General features: G+C 44.1%; 1 protein-coding gene across 1 annotated transcript in view; it reads left to right on the top strand.

Moving 5' to 3' along the window:
- The window catches only part of LOC119379733 (neuromedin-K receptor), a 193,538-nt gene extending 189,565 nt beyond the window's left edge, over positions 1-3,973 (top strand). Inside the window, exon 5 of the mRNA XM_049412117.1 lies at positions 3,487-3,973. Coding sequence (XP_049268074.1) covers positions 3,487-3,606 — 120 coding nt within the window. The 3' untranslated portion in view covers positions 3,607-3,973. The remainder of the gene's footprint in view (positions 1-3,486) is intronic.
- Positions 3,974-16,383: the final 12,410 nt, after the last annotated feature.

Below are 16,383 nucleotides of genomic sequence, written 5' to 3' on the forward strand. Positions count from 1 at the left end.
GACCACCTCACGCGATACGCTGAAACTGCTGCCCTCCCTGCGGCTACAGCGAGCGATGTGGCCTCCTTCCTGCTCCACCGATTCATGCTGCGTCACGGTCCACCCCAGGAGCTGCTCAGTGATCGAGGCCGTGTCTTCTTGTCGGAAGTCGTCGAAGCCATTCTCAAAGAGTGCAACGTTGTTCACCGCAAAACTACTGCTTACCACCCGCAGACGAATGGCCTCACCGAACGCTTCAACCGCACGCTAGGCGACATGCTCTCGATGTACGTCGCCGCCGACCACACGAATTGGGATGTCATTCTGCCCTTCGTCACGTACGCCTACAATACCGCTCCTCAGAGCACTACTGGTTTCTCACCATTTTTCTTATTGTATGGCAGGCACCCGTCGCACACCATCGACACAATCCTTCCCTACAAGCCGGATCGATCTGAATGTGCGCCTATTTCTGCCACAGCCAGACTTGCTGAGGAGTGTCGCGAGCTCTCCAAGACCTTTACTACGCATAGCCAAGAGCGGCAGAAAAGCATTCGCGGTGACACCACCAGTTCTGTGCCCACGTTCCTTCCTGGAGCGCTCGTATGGCTCTCGGTCCCAACCACTGCACCTGGCCTCTCTTCCAAACTACTGCCCAAATACGAAGGTCCCTACCGTGTCGTCGAACGCACATCCCCGGTCAACTACCTGATCGAACCCATCGACCCATCTTCGGACATGCGCCGTCGAGGGCGCGACATTGTCAACGTGGCGCGTCTGAAGCCCTACCATGACCCGCTCATAGTGACTAGCTGCTAGGTCGCCAGGCGGCTCCCTTTTCGTAGCCGGGGTAATTGTAGCGAAGCGTTCCTACTCAGTAATGGGTCGTCCTCTCGAGCGCCTTCCAGTGGGTCGTTCTCTTCTCTGAGAGCACGCTCCTCGTGCAGAGAGTCGGCCCCGCTTTGACTGGCGCTGCCGTGCGCCGTCGCTGAGTGCCCGTTAATAAACGTCTTGACAATATATATATATATATATATATATATATATATATATATATATATATATATATATATATATATATATATATATATATATATACAGGGAGCACATACACAGCGTCACAGTAAGTAAGTCTTGAGCGGTATACGACATCGCTATTAGCCTACAGCCACTTGTGCAAGTCTGTTTTCTTTCATAATTCTAACAATGTCTTCGTCGCTTTCATCCACAACGACTTTTCGGAGCAACATTGAATAATGGTTGCTGCCGACATCGGCCTGTGGTCAAGGCAAGCTAGAGCCATGGCGAGCGATCGCCTCTGCTTATTGTAGTGAGGGTAGTGGCAGAAGATGTATTTTAAGGTCCCCTCGCTGCCGCAGTCGTCGCTAAGAGTGTTGTAGGGCAAAATGTTTCACTAGGAGACAAATTCCTATAGACAAAAAAATGTTTCGCAACTTCACTGATTATTTATCAATCGAAGTTTAGGCGAAGTCGGCTTTTATCCTTTTGACTTCCAAGCTTGCTTTAATTTCTATCAGCACAGCAGGCCGAAGCGGAATGATTTCTGAGTATACATTTTGTCATATCATTTAATGGTACTAAGCGGGAAAATATGTACATTGCGATCGGGAGACCACAATGAGGCATATTAGACGCACGACAAAACAGAGAACAGACAACGCACACAAAGTGCCCACGACAAGCACAAGTCACCACGTAGCTCTCATTAGAACACGTACAGAGCGCCTGCTTACTTTGTATACTACGGCATTTGTCATTGTTCGGGACGAAGATTTATTAGGGGAAGTAGCATCACGCCTTTCCTTGTTGCCCTCGTCTGTAACATTGTTATAGTGCGTGCAGTGCTCTGAATATGGATGTCTCGCGTCGCGCGTGTATTAGCGCGAAGTTGCCCATTTATCTCACTAAATCGCCCCCACCCTCCTACTCCCGCCTTCGCCTTAGTCTCTCCATTGCTCCTTCCCTCAATGCCCTCCTTGTTTGTTTCAGTGTTTGCACGAAAATGCGAACCAAGGAAAACATCTCATTCTTCGTTAGACAACGAATCAATTTGTTCGCCTCTGTACCAGCTACCGTAGTTTACATTTATTAGCGGCGATTTTTCTTCATTCACATGCATGTATGCCTTGCTCCTTTCACCCGAGTTCAAAACTCGTTTTGTGCTTTCCCGCACAGGTTCTGCATTAAAGAAAAACTGTTTTATGCAAGACGCCAAGTGTAAGAGATAGCGCAAGCGTAAAACGACACTTTTTCACTAGTTTGACAATACATTTTAGATATAATAAAAAGAAATAACTAATGGGAAATTTTTCTTCAGTATCAACATTTAGATGTTTATGCTGACGGAATCCTCAATGTCTTGCACACATTACCACATTGAGTTATCAGACTCACGACGTGACCCGTGGGCTGTAATCGCAATATGAAGCTAGAAGAATCCGCTGGTGGGCTAGTTGGTACATGTCTCGATATATGCTAAGTATGTGCAGCGCAGCGAAGTCCACCGCGGTGGTATAGCGGTTACGGTGCTCGGCCGCGGCGGTCGCATTTCGATGGAGGCGAAATGGTAGAGGCCCGTGTACTTAGGTGCACGTTAAAAAAACCCAGGAGGTCTAAATTTCCGGAGCCCTCCACTACGGCGTCCCTCATCATCATGCCGTGGTTTTGGGACGTAAAACCCCAGATATTATTATTATTAAAGAAACGGAGACAGGGGAAGTCGCTTATGTGTCTTCCCTTTGTCCTCGTTTCTTTGCGCTGCACATATACTTAGTATAAATCGAGGCAATATTAGGCTGTCTGACATCGAATATGGCCATCAGTTAGTGGCACCAATAAAAATCATCCGTAGTTTTCTTCGTATCTTAAATTTATAGCCAACTCAAGAATTATTGGAACTTGGCCTGGTTTCGCTGCAGAAAAACTGCGAAGCAGATTCAGTGTCCGCTGCTCAATGACATTGCACGTCCAAGTGAATCTAGCCTGCGATATAGTGCACTAACCAAATCGCTCGATGAATCTCGACGTTTCTGCAGTACTGAAGAGGGTTGCTGCAACAATTACTTGTTCTATTACACGCGCCGCGATAAGAGAAGGAGCAAAAAAAAGTGCGCGATTCCAAGGGAAACGGGCACGCTTCGAACAATAGGAACATGTCTATTCCCTCAAGTCAATCCAAACGACTTTTTACAACGAAGTTGTTTGCCTCTAGTTTGTCGGGATTTGTCGTGGCGCCATCTTTAGGACCATCATATATATATATATATATATATATATGGAAACGATGAGATTCCTCATTTGATTTCGAATCCATTTTGATTTTGATAATGGTTGCATAGCAGCGGGCACGTTCTACAAGACAATTCCACAATTGCTAAATATAATTTTGCGTGGAAAAGCAAAAACAAGTCATCTAAACAGTACTATCAGTATTTGTGCGACGTTTGTGTTGACCCTTGCTTATGTTTTTTTGTTCTTATTTTGCAGGAGAAATTCAACGCCGAGTTTCAGGCTCGCATCCGCTGCTGCGCTCGCCGACCCCATGAAGAGATCGTCTACGGACATTCATCTATCATGACACAGCTGTCTGTGCGACTGCAGTCCTGAAACGTGCGAAAAAACACCGCGGTCGTTCTTGGAGGCCTGTGATCTAGCCGCTCCGCCAACAAAAAACGAGCTTCGATGTCGCGTATGCGTAGAGCAATCGCAGGTGATGACAGCGCCACATGCCCCAGGAATGCGGGACGTTGACAAGGTTCGGCTCTGCTTTAAAGAAAATTCCTTGACGCAGCAGCAATGTAAGCTAAAAGTCTTGATTAGCAACATCCAAAAGGTTTCCGTTTTATATCGGTTGAAGCAAGGGGCTATAAAGGTTTGCCAAAGTATCCCTGTACGCGGGAGCCAAGTAATCCTGTTTTCATCGTCTACTGAGATTTTTCCTTAGGGCACTGCTGCCTGCTTGGGCAAAATTACACAAAACAAACACTTTTATGGCAATCATCCGAGAGGCGTGCTGTGACATGCCTGTCAACACGCTTAGTTTCCCAGAATCTATGACGGAAATCACTGGCGAGTTGTCAGTTTGAAAAGCAGTTAGAGCACTAATCTAACTCAGATGCCTCTCTTAACCATACTCGTTGTCTAACAAGGTTCGTTTAGACACGCAGAACCGTCGCGCGACAACGGCGGCTTGTCGCTTGGTGGCACGGTAAGTTGAGAAGTAACGAGTAGATGGGAGCCGACCTTAATATGACAGCCACTTGAGCCCATGTAGTCACAGGAGCTTCCAAGGATGTTACCAAGTCTTCTGCATCCAACGACTAACGAAATAATTATGCATTGTTAACTCGAGAACGTAAACAACTTACTCGGATTGCTACTTCACTGCAGAAAATGTGAATGCGCGCGCACACCCCTAATGCAGAGGGTTGACATTGCCACAGAGGCACAGATTCTGGTTGAGCCTCGTTTGACAACGGTGACTTAGCGATATAATACAATGTATTAGCGCACCAAGATGTAACGTGCACGTGCACACGTGTAGGTGCGCGTGTTTTCTGTCGTAGATCGGGCTAGTTGATCGCAATATATAGTCGATCATATGCTTCACGACAAACATCTTTTCGCATTTCCGAGGCATGGTGTGATTTGTCTGCCCAGACGCCACACAACGTTTTCGGAAACGAGGGATGCAAACTGTTAGAAAGCGGAAAACATTTCTTGAACGCTGTCGAATCGCACTTCCTGCGCGCGGAGGCTTTACGCTTGTAGGCATGCCGCTTGTTCTGCGTTATTATTTTGCGTAGCGAGGCTTGAAAAGTTGCGCTGCGTCAAGTGTTCAGAGTGCGAACGAGCGAGCCATACTGTGTGAATGGAGAAAAAAAAAAGAAAGAAAAAAGAGCTCGGACAACGTTGCGCATTCCTGCAGACGGGCTGGTCGTCTCGTGTAGGTTAAAACTCACGTGTGCGGTGTCTCGAAGGATGGTGCTGTGTCGAAGTGGCTCCAGAGCGTGCTCCATTTTCCTCTAGTCATAGAGGCACCACACGGCACGCTGACGTGTTAGTCGCATTGCCAGACCGCGGTGTTTTTTTTACTTCGAACATTGCTCACATGATGCTGTGCTCACGACAGCGGTTGAACAGCGGTTCAACAGCGGCGAAGCTAGTTGGCGCCCATATTGTTCCTGCAGCCAAGGGGAAAATATGCGCCCTGCTTGTCTGACATGTGGCGTTTTTGTAAGCGTACGTAGACGGTCTCAGGTGATTGGTTGTGAAAGTTACTGACGGGTTTAGTTAGCTACAATAATGAGAAAACTTTATTGTTTAATAGAATAAGGGTTTAATGGACAATGGTCACGGGATGTACTTCAAGGCTGAACTATTTTGTGCCACTTCAAGTACCAGCTCAGCAGTTGCCGAGGCGGGAAGTTATTCTCTATGCGTATTCAGTCAAAACTACCGTGAATAACACCGAAAATTGCTGGAATAATATTTTAATACTTTTCTCCAGAATCCTACGCTCTTGCACCAGTAATTCTTATAAGGCATGACTGTTTCCAGCACTTAATTACTGAAAGCACTTCGTATATTGTAAAGTATGGCGAGAAAATGAGGTGAGTCTCAGCAGTTTACTTAGTACACACTGAAACTGCAAACATTATTCTTACAAAGGAATGAATGAAATAGAAGAATGAAAGGAAGAAAATTTAACTCACGTTCAACTTAAACAATCGCTCGCTGAACGTCGGCACTCTATTTTTCACATTAGCAAGGCAGTGTTCTTTGCCCCATCATTCTGAAAGTGGTCGACTTACACCAGTTAGTTGCCCGTTTGTCCAGAACTTTAGGCTTTGCGTTAAAAGCAATATATACAGAATACTCAAGTTCAAGGTGAAAGAAACCTTACAAGTAACATTCCACGTCTCAATATTTTGAGGATATTTTTAATTGCTGTTTCTACGACATTTCTGTGCGTATAATCGAAGTTCAAATGCCTCTCAGTGCAGACTACTCTTTACTTCTCTTTTTTTTATTTAACTTATGCTTAACAAATAAAAAGGACAGGTAGGCAATTCCGGATTGTGCATGTGAATATGTCAAACGTGTAAATATGCAGCGCAACAACGTTTTACGTGAGTGAAAAGTGGACGGAATATCGTCCAAGTACATTTTGTGTATTACTGTTCGAACACAGAGCGATATAATACAGTCTGTGGAGTTTGTGCCGTCTGTGTTATCTGCAACTCGTTGCCTGTCAAGTCTCCACAGTGTTCAGTGCCATGCTTTAACAAATGAAATAAGTGAACTTGTAAAAAGAAAAAAAAAAATGCTAGCCGAAGTTTACCACATTGCCGTTGGTCACGTTCGTGTCAGTGCCGAGTCATTGGATTTCGCTGTACCCGGATGAAGGCAGCGACAGTTATTTGTTTCAGGGTATCGTTCACCGATCTTTCATTGATACCAATCATTTACTCAGATTTCCGATTCATTCATTCATTCATTCATTCATTCATTCATTCATTCATTCATTCATTCATTCATTCATTCATTCATTCATTGCCCTCTTCGCTAATGAAGTTATTAAAACGCTTAGTCGTGCACCCAGTCCTTCATCTAGATGTGAAAAAAAAAAACACCCCCGGCACAAATAGTGCTCACCGTAATCCCAACAAGTAAAAACGTGCATATACACTGACATTGTGCAAATATGTTCTCGGGGCGAAAAAATTTAGCCCTACAAAAACTGCACTGCGCAGTCACTGCAAATGAGCAGTTTTAAGGAATGTCTGTATTTCAGCATTTCAGTCCCTACAACGTTCAAGGACACGTCATCGCCGAACGTCTTTTTTTTTTTTTTTGTGACTGCTGACAAATCGACAAGTGTAACGCATCATATTTCCAACATGAAGCCTGTGACGACGCGAAACGCAATGTGTCATATACCATTTTTCTAAGGCAAACAATGACACCAGAGAGGAGCCATGTGCTGTGAAGCCAGCAGAAGCTTGACGAACAAAATTAGCTTAGCTTGCACTAGGTTGCGCAAGACTTGATCACAGCAGAGCTGGTGGGTACCCAACTGGTCCTGGCTTGGCTAGGCTTTTACCCTCTCACCTGTCTCTTTCCCACCCCTTCATATACTATACTATAAATGGCTATGCTGTGTCTTTAGGTCTCTTTTTCTTTTGCTCTGTCTTTCTACTTTTTCATCTCTTTCTTCCCTTTTTCTCTCTCTCTCTTTCGTTCTGTGTCTGTCTCTCTGTAATCATTCTGTCACCTTCTATCATTTTCTCTATTTCTCCCTTTTGTTCTGTCTACGTCTTTCTTTTTCTTTCTATCTCTCTCTCTGTACGCGTTCTTTCTTCCGCCTTTTCATCCTCCTCACCCTCACTTCCCTTTCCAACCCCCTTGCTATACTATACTATACAAGGCTATGCTACGCTCTGCTAGCGTACCTGGATAGCCGAGTGTTTACGACACTTGCCTTCGGATCGTGGGGACGCGGGTTCGAATCTCGTCTCACCAAGAAATTTTGTTCAGAAAGGATTTCTCTCGTTCTCTCTCTCTCTCTCTCTCTTTGCCGCTTTCTTTCTTTCTCTCTCTCTGTGCTCGTTCTCTCGCCCATCAGAGTTATTTCATCTCATGCCGCACAAAAAAGGCGCACGTCTTCTGGGAGCGAAGCACAACAGGAAGAAGAGGAAGGCGATGAAGAAGAGGACGAAGCCAGCGCGTGCTAGTTCATGTTGACGATAATTTTCTATCTACGACACACGGCAAGCATCTACCTTAACCGCTATGCTGGAAAACGCTATAACAAGCATGACTCGCTTATTCCGGCTTTCCAATAATTTGAGGGAGACACGGGACTGAACGCGACCATTTACGCTTGACGCTCCCGTGGCAACGTAATCACTCCTTTATGGTATGAAGTCATGTACATGACGCATCAATATTGTCGACACGTTTATATATCACCGAACATCAAAGCGATGTGAATCTACGGGAGCAACAACTCGAAAAGGGTAGCATATTTTGCAACGATTATTTGCAATTTATTTTGCTCGCCTCATTAGCTAGCACGAATCCGAGCCCCAGGTATCGCTCGCATTGGCCAATCAGCGCCACTAACTGCACCTAGAGATAGGTATAGCCAAACTGCGGGTAATTTTGTAAAACTATATTACATGCTTGGACATAAGCTTGTCCTCGCATGGCGCAGAGCTTCAGATGATTAAGCTGGGGTTGCAACTGAAGTCAACGTACTCGTCTAATGTCATAAAACTTCAAGCCGGGATGCAAATAATGGATGACGAAATGACTAAAAGTCTCGAGGTTGCTCTCTAATTAATCAAATAACAGAAGAAAGCCTAGAGTAACTCGAACAAGACAATTTGGAATCTTAGTCCAACTGACTAGTCTGCTGTCAAGCTATCGTTTGACTTCAAGGCTCCATATTCGCTATTTGTTCTACATTCAAGAAAGATTGAGCAAGTGTGCAATCGTGAAACCATGCCATGTGACGAGGGCACTTAAGGTGGTGACCAAGAAATGTCGCTTAAAATCAAGTTCAGGAATTGTAAAATGTTTTACGGAACAAAAAAAAAAAATAAAACCCACAAGAAACGCATTTACTTGGTACAATTTTTCGGTGAACTTAAGTTTGAAATAGCAGCTGCGCTGAACTCTTGGACGACAGTAAAGGCTGCTATAGAAAGGCTCATAATTTATTTTTTCTTGCAAAAGGCGATAATGAATCGTGATTAAAATATTTATTTGTTCAAAACTATTCAGTCTTATTTGAGGGGGCGACATCCACTATTGATGATTACAAGAGAGCTCATACAAAATACTTAGGTTCATACCTATGGAGGTTAAGAAACCTGAGAACAAGTTTAGGACCACGCAACAGGACGGGATTTGTTAGGCGCGAAGTTAATAGACCGGAGGACGGTGCTTTGGGTGAAAGCATTGATGGGGAGTAGTGGCTACGCCAGCTGAAGTGGAGGTAGGCAGGCTGTGCACGGCGTAAGGCAAATAAATGGTGGTCTATTGGGAAGACATAATAGGTACCAAGTGAAAGTAGACGCATTCAAGGGCGGCAGGAAACTAGGGGACGTGATGAAACTTGTAAAGTCGCACGTATAAAATGGAACCAGTGCGTTCAAGAAATGAGCAATCGGAGATCGTTGAGACGAGCCTTCGACTTGCAGAGGACGTAAACGTGAGCTGGTAGTGATGACGATGACGTCGACGACGATGAAAAAGTTCATTAACGTTCCTGAGAGTCATCACGAACATGGGGAAGCCTGCGTGTTGCATAGCTCATGGGACATGGCAGAGTATACATGTAGATGTACGGAACGTTTCAAGCTTAAAGTGGGATGCAATAAGGAATATATGATGCTTGCTGTATGGAACATCTAAACACTTATTGAAATTCATATGACGGGCTTTGAAAGTGCAAGACCTTTGTTTAAGCAGCACATGTATTCATAATTGTTTCGAAGACTTAACATCATCACGAGAGTGAAGCTAGGTTCTAATGATGTAAAGGCTTGTTACAGGCTACTTGAGTGTTTTGATTAGTTTCTGATAGAAGCGCGATCTTATTTTCACAAACAACATAAAAAGACGTAAACGTGGTGCATTGCCTCAGGGACCATGCGTGTGATACGAAATGTCACATGATATCGCTCACGCGGCAGCTTGCAGCACAGTAACTCAAGCGAGAGTGTGAGTAGCTTTGGTAGTTTCGTCTAGGCGCGAGTCGTTGACTTTCAGATATTGCTTCCCTGGTGGTTAGTGTCAACCTGACAGCGTTCTCTCAGAAAGTGCCTGCGTAACGAATGTGGTCGTGCTGTTCTAAGACGAGCAGTTTTTGGAACCTCCAAAGGTAAAGGCATACTTTGACCGTCATCCATCAGCAACGTGAATTACACGTTAAGGCACATTATCATTTCAAAACTTCAGCTTATGGTACGTACGGTCTTATTTCTGCTGCAGCGATGAATAGCGAATTAAAAGCTTAACTTCAGTTTTCACCGGGACATAGTTTGTGTGAAACAGTGTGTGGCTTCGTTATTTGTGCAATAAAACATAACGTACATTATTTTTTTTAAATGTTTTGCTGACGGCGTCCGGCTTGTCGGTTGTTGTAGTTGACTTCTTGCTCTTGTTTGTATGTACGTAAAGAAGGACCTATTTCGCCATTCGTTGGAATGAGCTCTTAAATTAAAGTTTAGTTTTATTTAGTGTAAAGCACAACGCCGTTTTTTTTTATTGGGAAGGGGGTTTTAGTGGTTGTTTTAAACAGCGTTGCTGCAGTAACTTTTGCCTTCGTTCAATTCTCTAAGTGGCAGCACTTTTTCGGACTTGGACGATTGTCTCAGCGCTTGCGCAAGTGACAGCAGCCACCAGAGTAATGATATTTTTCCGGGCGGTTCCCATTAATGGCGTTGGTACCCACGAATAATATTTTAAAAAGAATAGAAGCTCACAACTATCAAAGAACGTGGCAGTTTGGAGCATACAGTATAGTTTACGGAAACTTGCGCACTGTAGGTGATGAAAAAGAGAACAAGAACATTAAAAAAATATTATTGTGTACAATATGATCACCTACAGTTTGTGTAAATACGGAGATATTTTTGACACTTGTGTGTGGAATATCACTCCCGGATTCCAAATATGTGTTATTCACTTCCATATGTATTTTTGTCTCAAGTGCAATCTCTCAAACAGCAAATAGCCTCACACTATCAATTTATTCACGTAACAATGTGCACACTTCACTGCCTCATGCAGTTCTAAGTGGTACTATTTTCGTCTAACCGAACTGTCTGGAGTGTCTTTGTGTGTAAGATCAATAAAGAAAAAATGCCCGATATGACGGCTCTTTGTGTTCTTCACATTAATGTGAATTCTGCAATGCTTCGTTCTGATTACGCTGGGGGATAAACGAGGAAGGAGGAGGCCGGTGTCAAATGCCACGGTGGTCTAGTGGTTCCCGAATCCCGGCCGCGGCGCGAAATGCCAGAGGCCCGTGTACTCAGATTTAGGTGCACGCTAAAGAACCCCAGGTGGTCGGAATTTCCGGAGCCCTCTGCTACTGCGTCCCTCATAATCATATTGTGGTTGTGGGACGTACAACCCCAATATTTTTTATTAAGGAGGGTGGTGTCATCTACAGGATCACGTGGCCTTGGAAGAAAGCCCACAATAAGGGATGCGCGAAATATAGGAAGTCGGCTATTTCACAATATGTTATATATACAGTGTGTTTCACGTAGCAAGAATCAAATGTTAAAAAAAAAAAGCTGGCCAACCGAAACTGAATACAACCAACGACATATGGTTTGCTCGCATGTGGCGCTTGTTGCCCAGGGTATTTTTCATATTGCGCTTAATTTGTTGATTAACTAATATAAATTATGCAAAAATTTTAATATTCACTCAGGGCAAAATGAGTTTCGTTGCGTTGGAGAGAGCATTCCAAAAAGACCTACGAATTTTTTTGAGGTAACGTAGATGCTGCGTGGTGAGTTTTTTTCCGGCGTTTAAAGAAAACCGCGAAATACGAAATAAAACCACATGACTGCGCTCATGCGCTACCGTGCTTCGATCGAAACAGCCGGAGCGAGCAAAGCAAAACAAGCAAGCCGCCAAAGTGCGAACTCCTCTTGAACAACGAGAAAGCAAAATTAGCTTCGTAACGAAGACTGTGAAATGAACTTGCGCAGTTCCAGAACGCACATCGGGGTTGAATGATTAGAGCGGGAAACCTGACTGTATAATGCAATCAGGAAATCCTATGGCTCAACGAAATAGCATGAAATGTGGTTTTGTGTCGAAAGGTCAGGTTGCAGAACGAGGCAACTGCACGCCAGACGTTGAGTTTCAGGCACACTGTTCATATGAAACCTAACATTTTTCGAAGTTTTCCAGCGCTCGACCTTTCCACCAGTGTAACACCGTCGTCCGGCAGTTCATGATATCTACCACTTGCACCACAGACATTATTTTTCGTTTGGCAGTAATCCCGCAAGCTCTCGCATCAACAGAAATTGCTCAACAGTGGTTAGAACAGCCACCTGGTATGCGGAAATATATTTTCTCACGTAGGTGTGTTTGGTTGTCGATGTGGATGCAAATCCATCCAAGCGGTGTATTTGTTTACCATTCAGAATACCTATTCAGTGAAGTTGACGACAAGCAAATTTGAGTCACCCAGCGCTGCTGAACGTCGCCTCAAACAGTTACGACCACTGAAAATAGAAGAAAATCAGTGAACACTTGACTCCGATATAATATAACAATAACTCTTCGAGTTTTGCGTTCCAAAACCACGACATGATTATGAGGTACGCCATAGTAGGTCTGTCCGGATTTCGACCACGTGGGGTTCTTTAACAAGCACCTAAATCTAAGTACGCGACCTCTAACATTTCGCCTCCATCGAAATGCGACCGCCGCGGCCGGGATCGAAGACTCGTATTTTGGGTCACCAGCCGGGCACCGTAGCCACGGTACCTCCACAGCAGCCGTACGACATTCTGCCGATTAATTCACTTCTCAAATACTGTCGATGAAGTTCCCTAGCTTGGACACCTTCACTCCATCTCAAACGTTGAGAGACGCTAAAAATACATAAAATGTATAAACAGAATCATCAACCTTCGCACAGATGCAGGTGATGTAAGTTATAAGCACACGTTGAGAAAATGTTAATCTGTTTATCAAACTTATTTTCAATCATATGGCCTGATTTTGTCCGCTTATTACGTGGGGTACAAATATGTGATGCTCTTTTTTTTAAGTGCACGCCTGAAAAAGCCCAATGAAAAGAAGATGTCTTCAAGAAACCCGTTTAGATGTAAATAATCACGAAGGCTAGCGTAGAACACTTTTGTTGAAGAAAGAACGACATGACAGGAAAACTTACCTTTCCTTGTGTCGGCATCGGTGTATGGAATGTGTAGCACGTCGAACTGACGAATTTGTTTTACAACGGAGGATGGCTGAAGTGGGACAGAGTGACAGACACACAGCACTATAGTTGCACGGGCACACGACTACACTCATTATGTTAATATATATTCTTGGCAATTTTTTTACTCGTGGTTTTTCAGGAATGTTCTCGTCAGTTTCTGCTTCAAGCATAATACGCACGGCGTTGGCGCTAGGATCTTCGCTTTCTAAAACAGATGAAGTCCACTGAAGGCATGCAGGCGCTGGATAAAAGGCAGTCAGTACTCGTAACGCAATTTTGAGCTGTCAGTAAAGAGCACGCAAACATCAAGTGGAGCCTGCAGCCTACGACATGCCGGCCTTCCTCCTCTGGCGATTTGTCTGGAGCTGATGGGGAGTTCCACGCAATCGCTATGCTTTGCAAGTCATATGATGGGTGACGCTCTGGAACCCTATATAATAAGCAGTGTACGGAGATTACGCCATGGAAAGGAACAGGAATTCTAAGCATCCCAAGAGCAAGGAATTTCATGTCCTTGGAATTCTTACTCATTAAATCGTTGTTTTTGACATCTTCGCCTGTATGGCAGCAGAGGTGGCGATAATAGACATGAAATGCGTATAATAGCAGCTATAGAGGTCATCAATAAATGGTGGTAATGGGATCGTTGTGCTTAATCTCCGAAACTTCTTGCTTAGACAGGCAATCCGTGAAGTGGACATACATTTTTGAAGGGAATATTTCTTGTAAGACAGACACACCATGTGGTCCAAGACTATTACGCCAGTCCAGCGTAGTGCCGTTACAGCTATTAGGAAATGTATGTGTATGACGAACTCACGAGTACACACGCACACACCGCGCACTCACGCTCATATTGCTTTACAGGATGGGCTATAAGAACAGGCGAGGCAAACCAGTCTGGCAGGAATCTCTGGATGTGTGTGGGCTTTGAAATACAAGGCTCCATAGGTACTATTAATTTGTAACGTTACACAACCGAGCTGAAAGCCGAAGTCACGCTGCAAAGCCCTCATTTTCAACTGGGTTAACGAGTAGAGAAGGCGTTTTTTATTGTCAGAACTGGAATGCTGGGCAATATTCAGTGTCCAATGTGTCGCACAGTCCTGTCCGGTCTGCTTTTGTGTTATTTCTGTGTGCGTACCAGTGCGGCTTAACATCTATCCATAATGAACACCAGCCAACTTGTATACTACGCCGTCGCTTGTGCTCAGATAAGCTGCGTTAGGCAACCGCCAGAGATTGCCATACGAGGCTTTGCGAAGTTACGACCAGATGCTTCCATGTAAGATGCATTGTCCCAAGTGCTTAATATTAGAGGTCTTGTAGATTATTTGGCCGCGGCTAATGATTACCGCTGCTCTTTGAATTGAAGGAATGTAGTATAATTATCAGACGTCCCATAATTATGAAACCTCTAGCAATACGCTTTCGCACTCTGTAAGCATGGCTGCATATACGTTGTCAGTGATGACCTTAACGAAGGTTGAAACCAGTCGCGGCTGTCGCACACCGGATGTTCTAAATTTCCGAAGCTCTGCGCTACGGCGTGCCTCATAATTACAACGTGATTTTGACACGTAAAACCCCAGATATTATTATTATTATTATTATTATTATTATTATTATTATTATTATTATTATTATTATTATTATTATTATTATTATTATTATTATTATTGTTGTTGTTGTTGTAAGTTCGAAAAGAATCCTATGCACTAAAAGAAAACGAAGCTACGTAGATATTGTGTGACGGAGCGAGATACGCTTCTTCTTCGATTGTTTAGGTACATTGTTAGCCAGCATAATTAAATAACCTCGTAAATCATAAATCAGTTAAATCATTATAAAGAGAAACATAGAGGAGTTAAAGAAAATTCGGGCGGCTACGTACTAGCGGTGCGAAGACTGGAGACAGCGGGGCTGGTGGCCGCGGCCTTGTCCTCCTCCTTTACCTCGCCCTCACTTCCCTTTCTCCCACCTTGCTATACTGTAGTGAACATGGCTATGATATGCTTTACCCTCTCCCCTTCTTATTTCCCTCCTCCTCACCATCACTTCCCTTTTTCGCCCCCTTGCTTCTCATGGCTGTGGTATGCTTGAGGAGAACTTCTTGGCCTAGTTGGTATTGCTTGCTGTATGACATACTGCCGCTAGTAAAAAAACACACACAAGGGAGACACGAACAGAACGACAAAAGGGTGGCACTTCCAACTGATTTATTTCAGGCATGAAACATGGCGATATATACATGTGACACACACATGCGCAGAATAGTTAACATTGCCTAACCTACCGACCTCTCAAACAATCTAATCTCAGAAGACCGCAGCTGTATGGACGTATATGAGTGTATAAGTGACACGTTCATACAGCTGCGGTCTTCTGAGATTAGATTGTTTGAGAGGTGGGTAGGTTAGGCAGTGCTGGCTATTCTGCGCATGTGTGTGTCACATGTATATATCGCTATGTTTCATGCCTGAAATAAATCAGTTGGAAGTGCTGCCCTTTTGTCGTCCTGTTCGTGGCTCTCTTGTGTGTGTGTTTTTACTAGCGGCAGTATGTCATACAGCAAGCTGTGGTATGCTTTACTTCTCTCGCTTTCTCTTTTTTTCTCTGTCTTTCCCTCTCTTCAGCATGATTAGGTATAATTACGCTCATTTTCGATGGAAGCGAAAATGCTTGAGGCCCGTGTATGTAGATTTAGGTGCACGTTAAAGAACACCAGGTGGTCGAAATTTCCGGAGCCCTCCACTACAGCGTCCCTCGTAATCGAATCCTGGTCTTGGGGCGTTAAACCCCAACAATTATTATTATTATTATTATTAGGAATAATTAGGCATAATTAGGCTTAACTATAGTTAGCTCAATAAGACTTAATTAGGCACAATTAGAAATAGCTTAACCAGGAATAACTTAATTAGGCTTAACTTAGGCTTAATTGCTCTCAGTTAAGTTTAATCATACTTAATTATTCCTAATTACGCTCGCCTTAATTAAACTTGGCGTAATTAGCCTGCATATGCTGATGACTCAACCAGGCTTAAGTAGTGTCGACTAAGCTTAACTTGGCTTCGCGAGGTGACGACGCCAGTCGAGGTAGCTCACGATATGAGCTGCTCATATACACCGGATTCCCACTATTGGCAGCATGAAAGCATTCTTGCACAACCATGGTTAGATGGAAGTGCCCCTGTTTTGTTCAATAATCTTCATGCGTTACGCGCCACGAAAGCGCTGCTGACTTTCTTGCGGGCCACAAGCCTGAACGAAACTTTGTAAACAGTGTAGTCTATGTGTGTGGCTGTATGAGTTGTGTGGTTATCAGTGTATATATCATAATCATCACCCAGCACCTGGAGTAGCATGTCAGGCAGATAGCCAGGCTAACATCT

Source organism: Rhipicephalus sanguineus, chromosome 1 (assembly GCF_013339695.2).
Source record: "Rhipicephalus sanguineus isolate Rsan-2018 chromosome 1, BIME_Rsan_1.4, whole genome shotgun sequence".
NCBI classification, from domain to species: domain Eukaryota; kingdom Metazoa; phylum Arthropoda; class Arachnida; order Ixodida; family Ixodidae; genus Rhipicephalus; species Rhipicephalus sanguineus.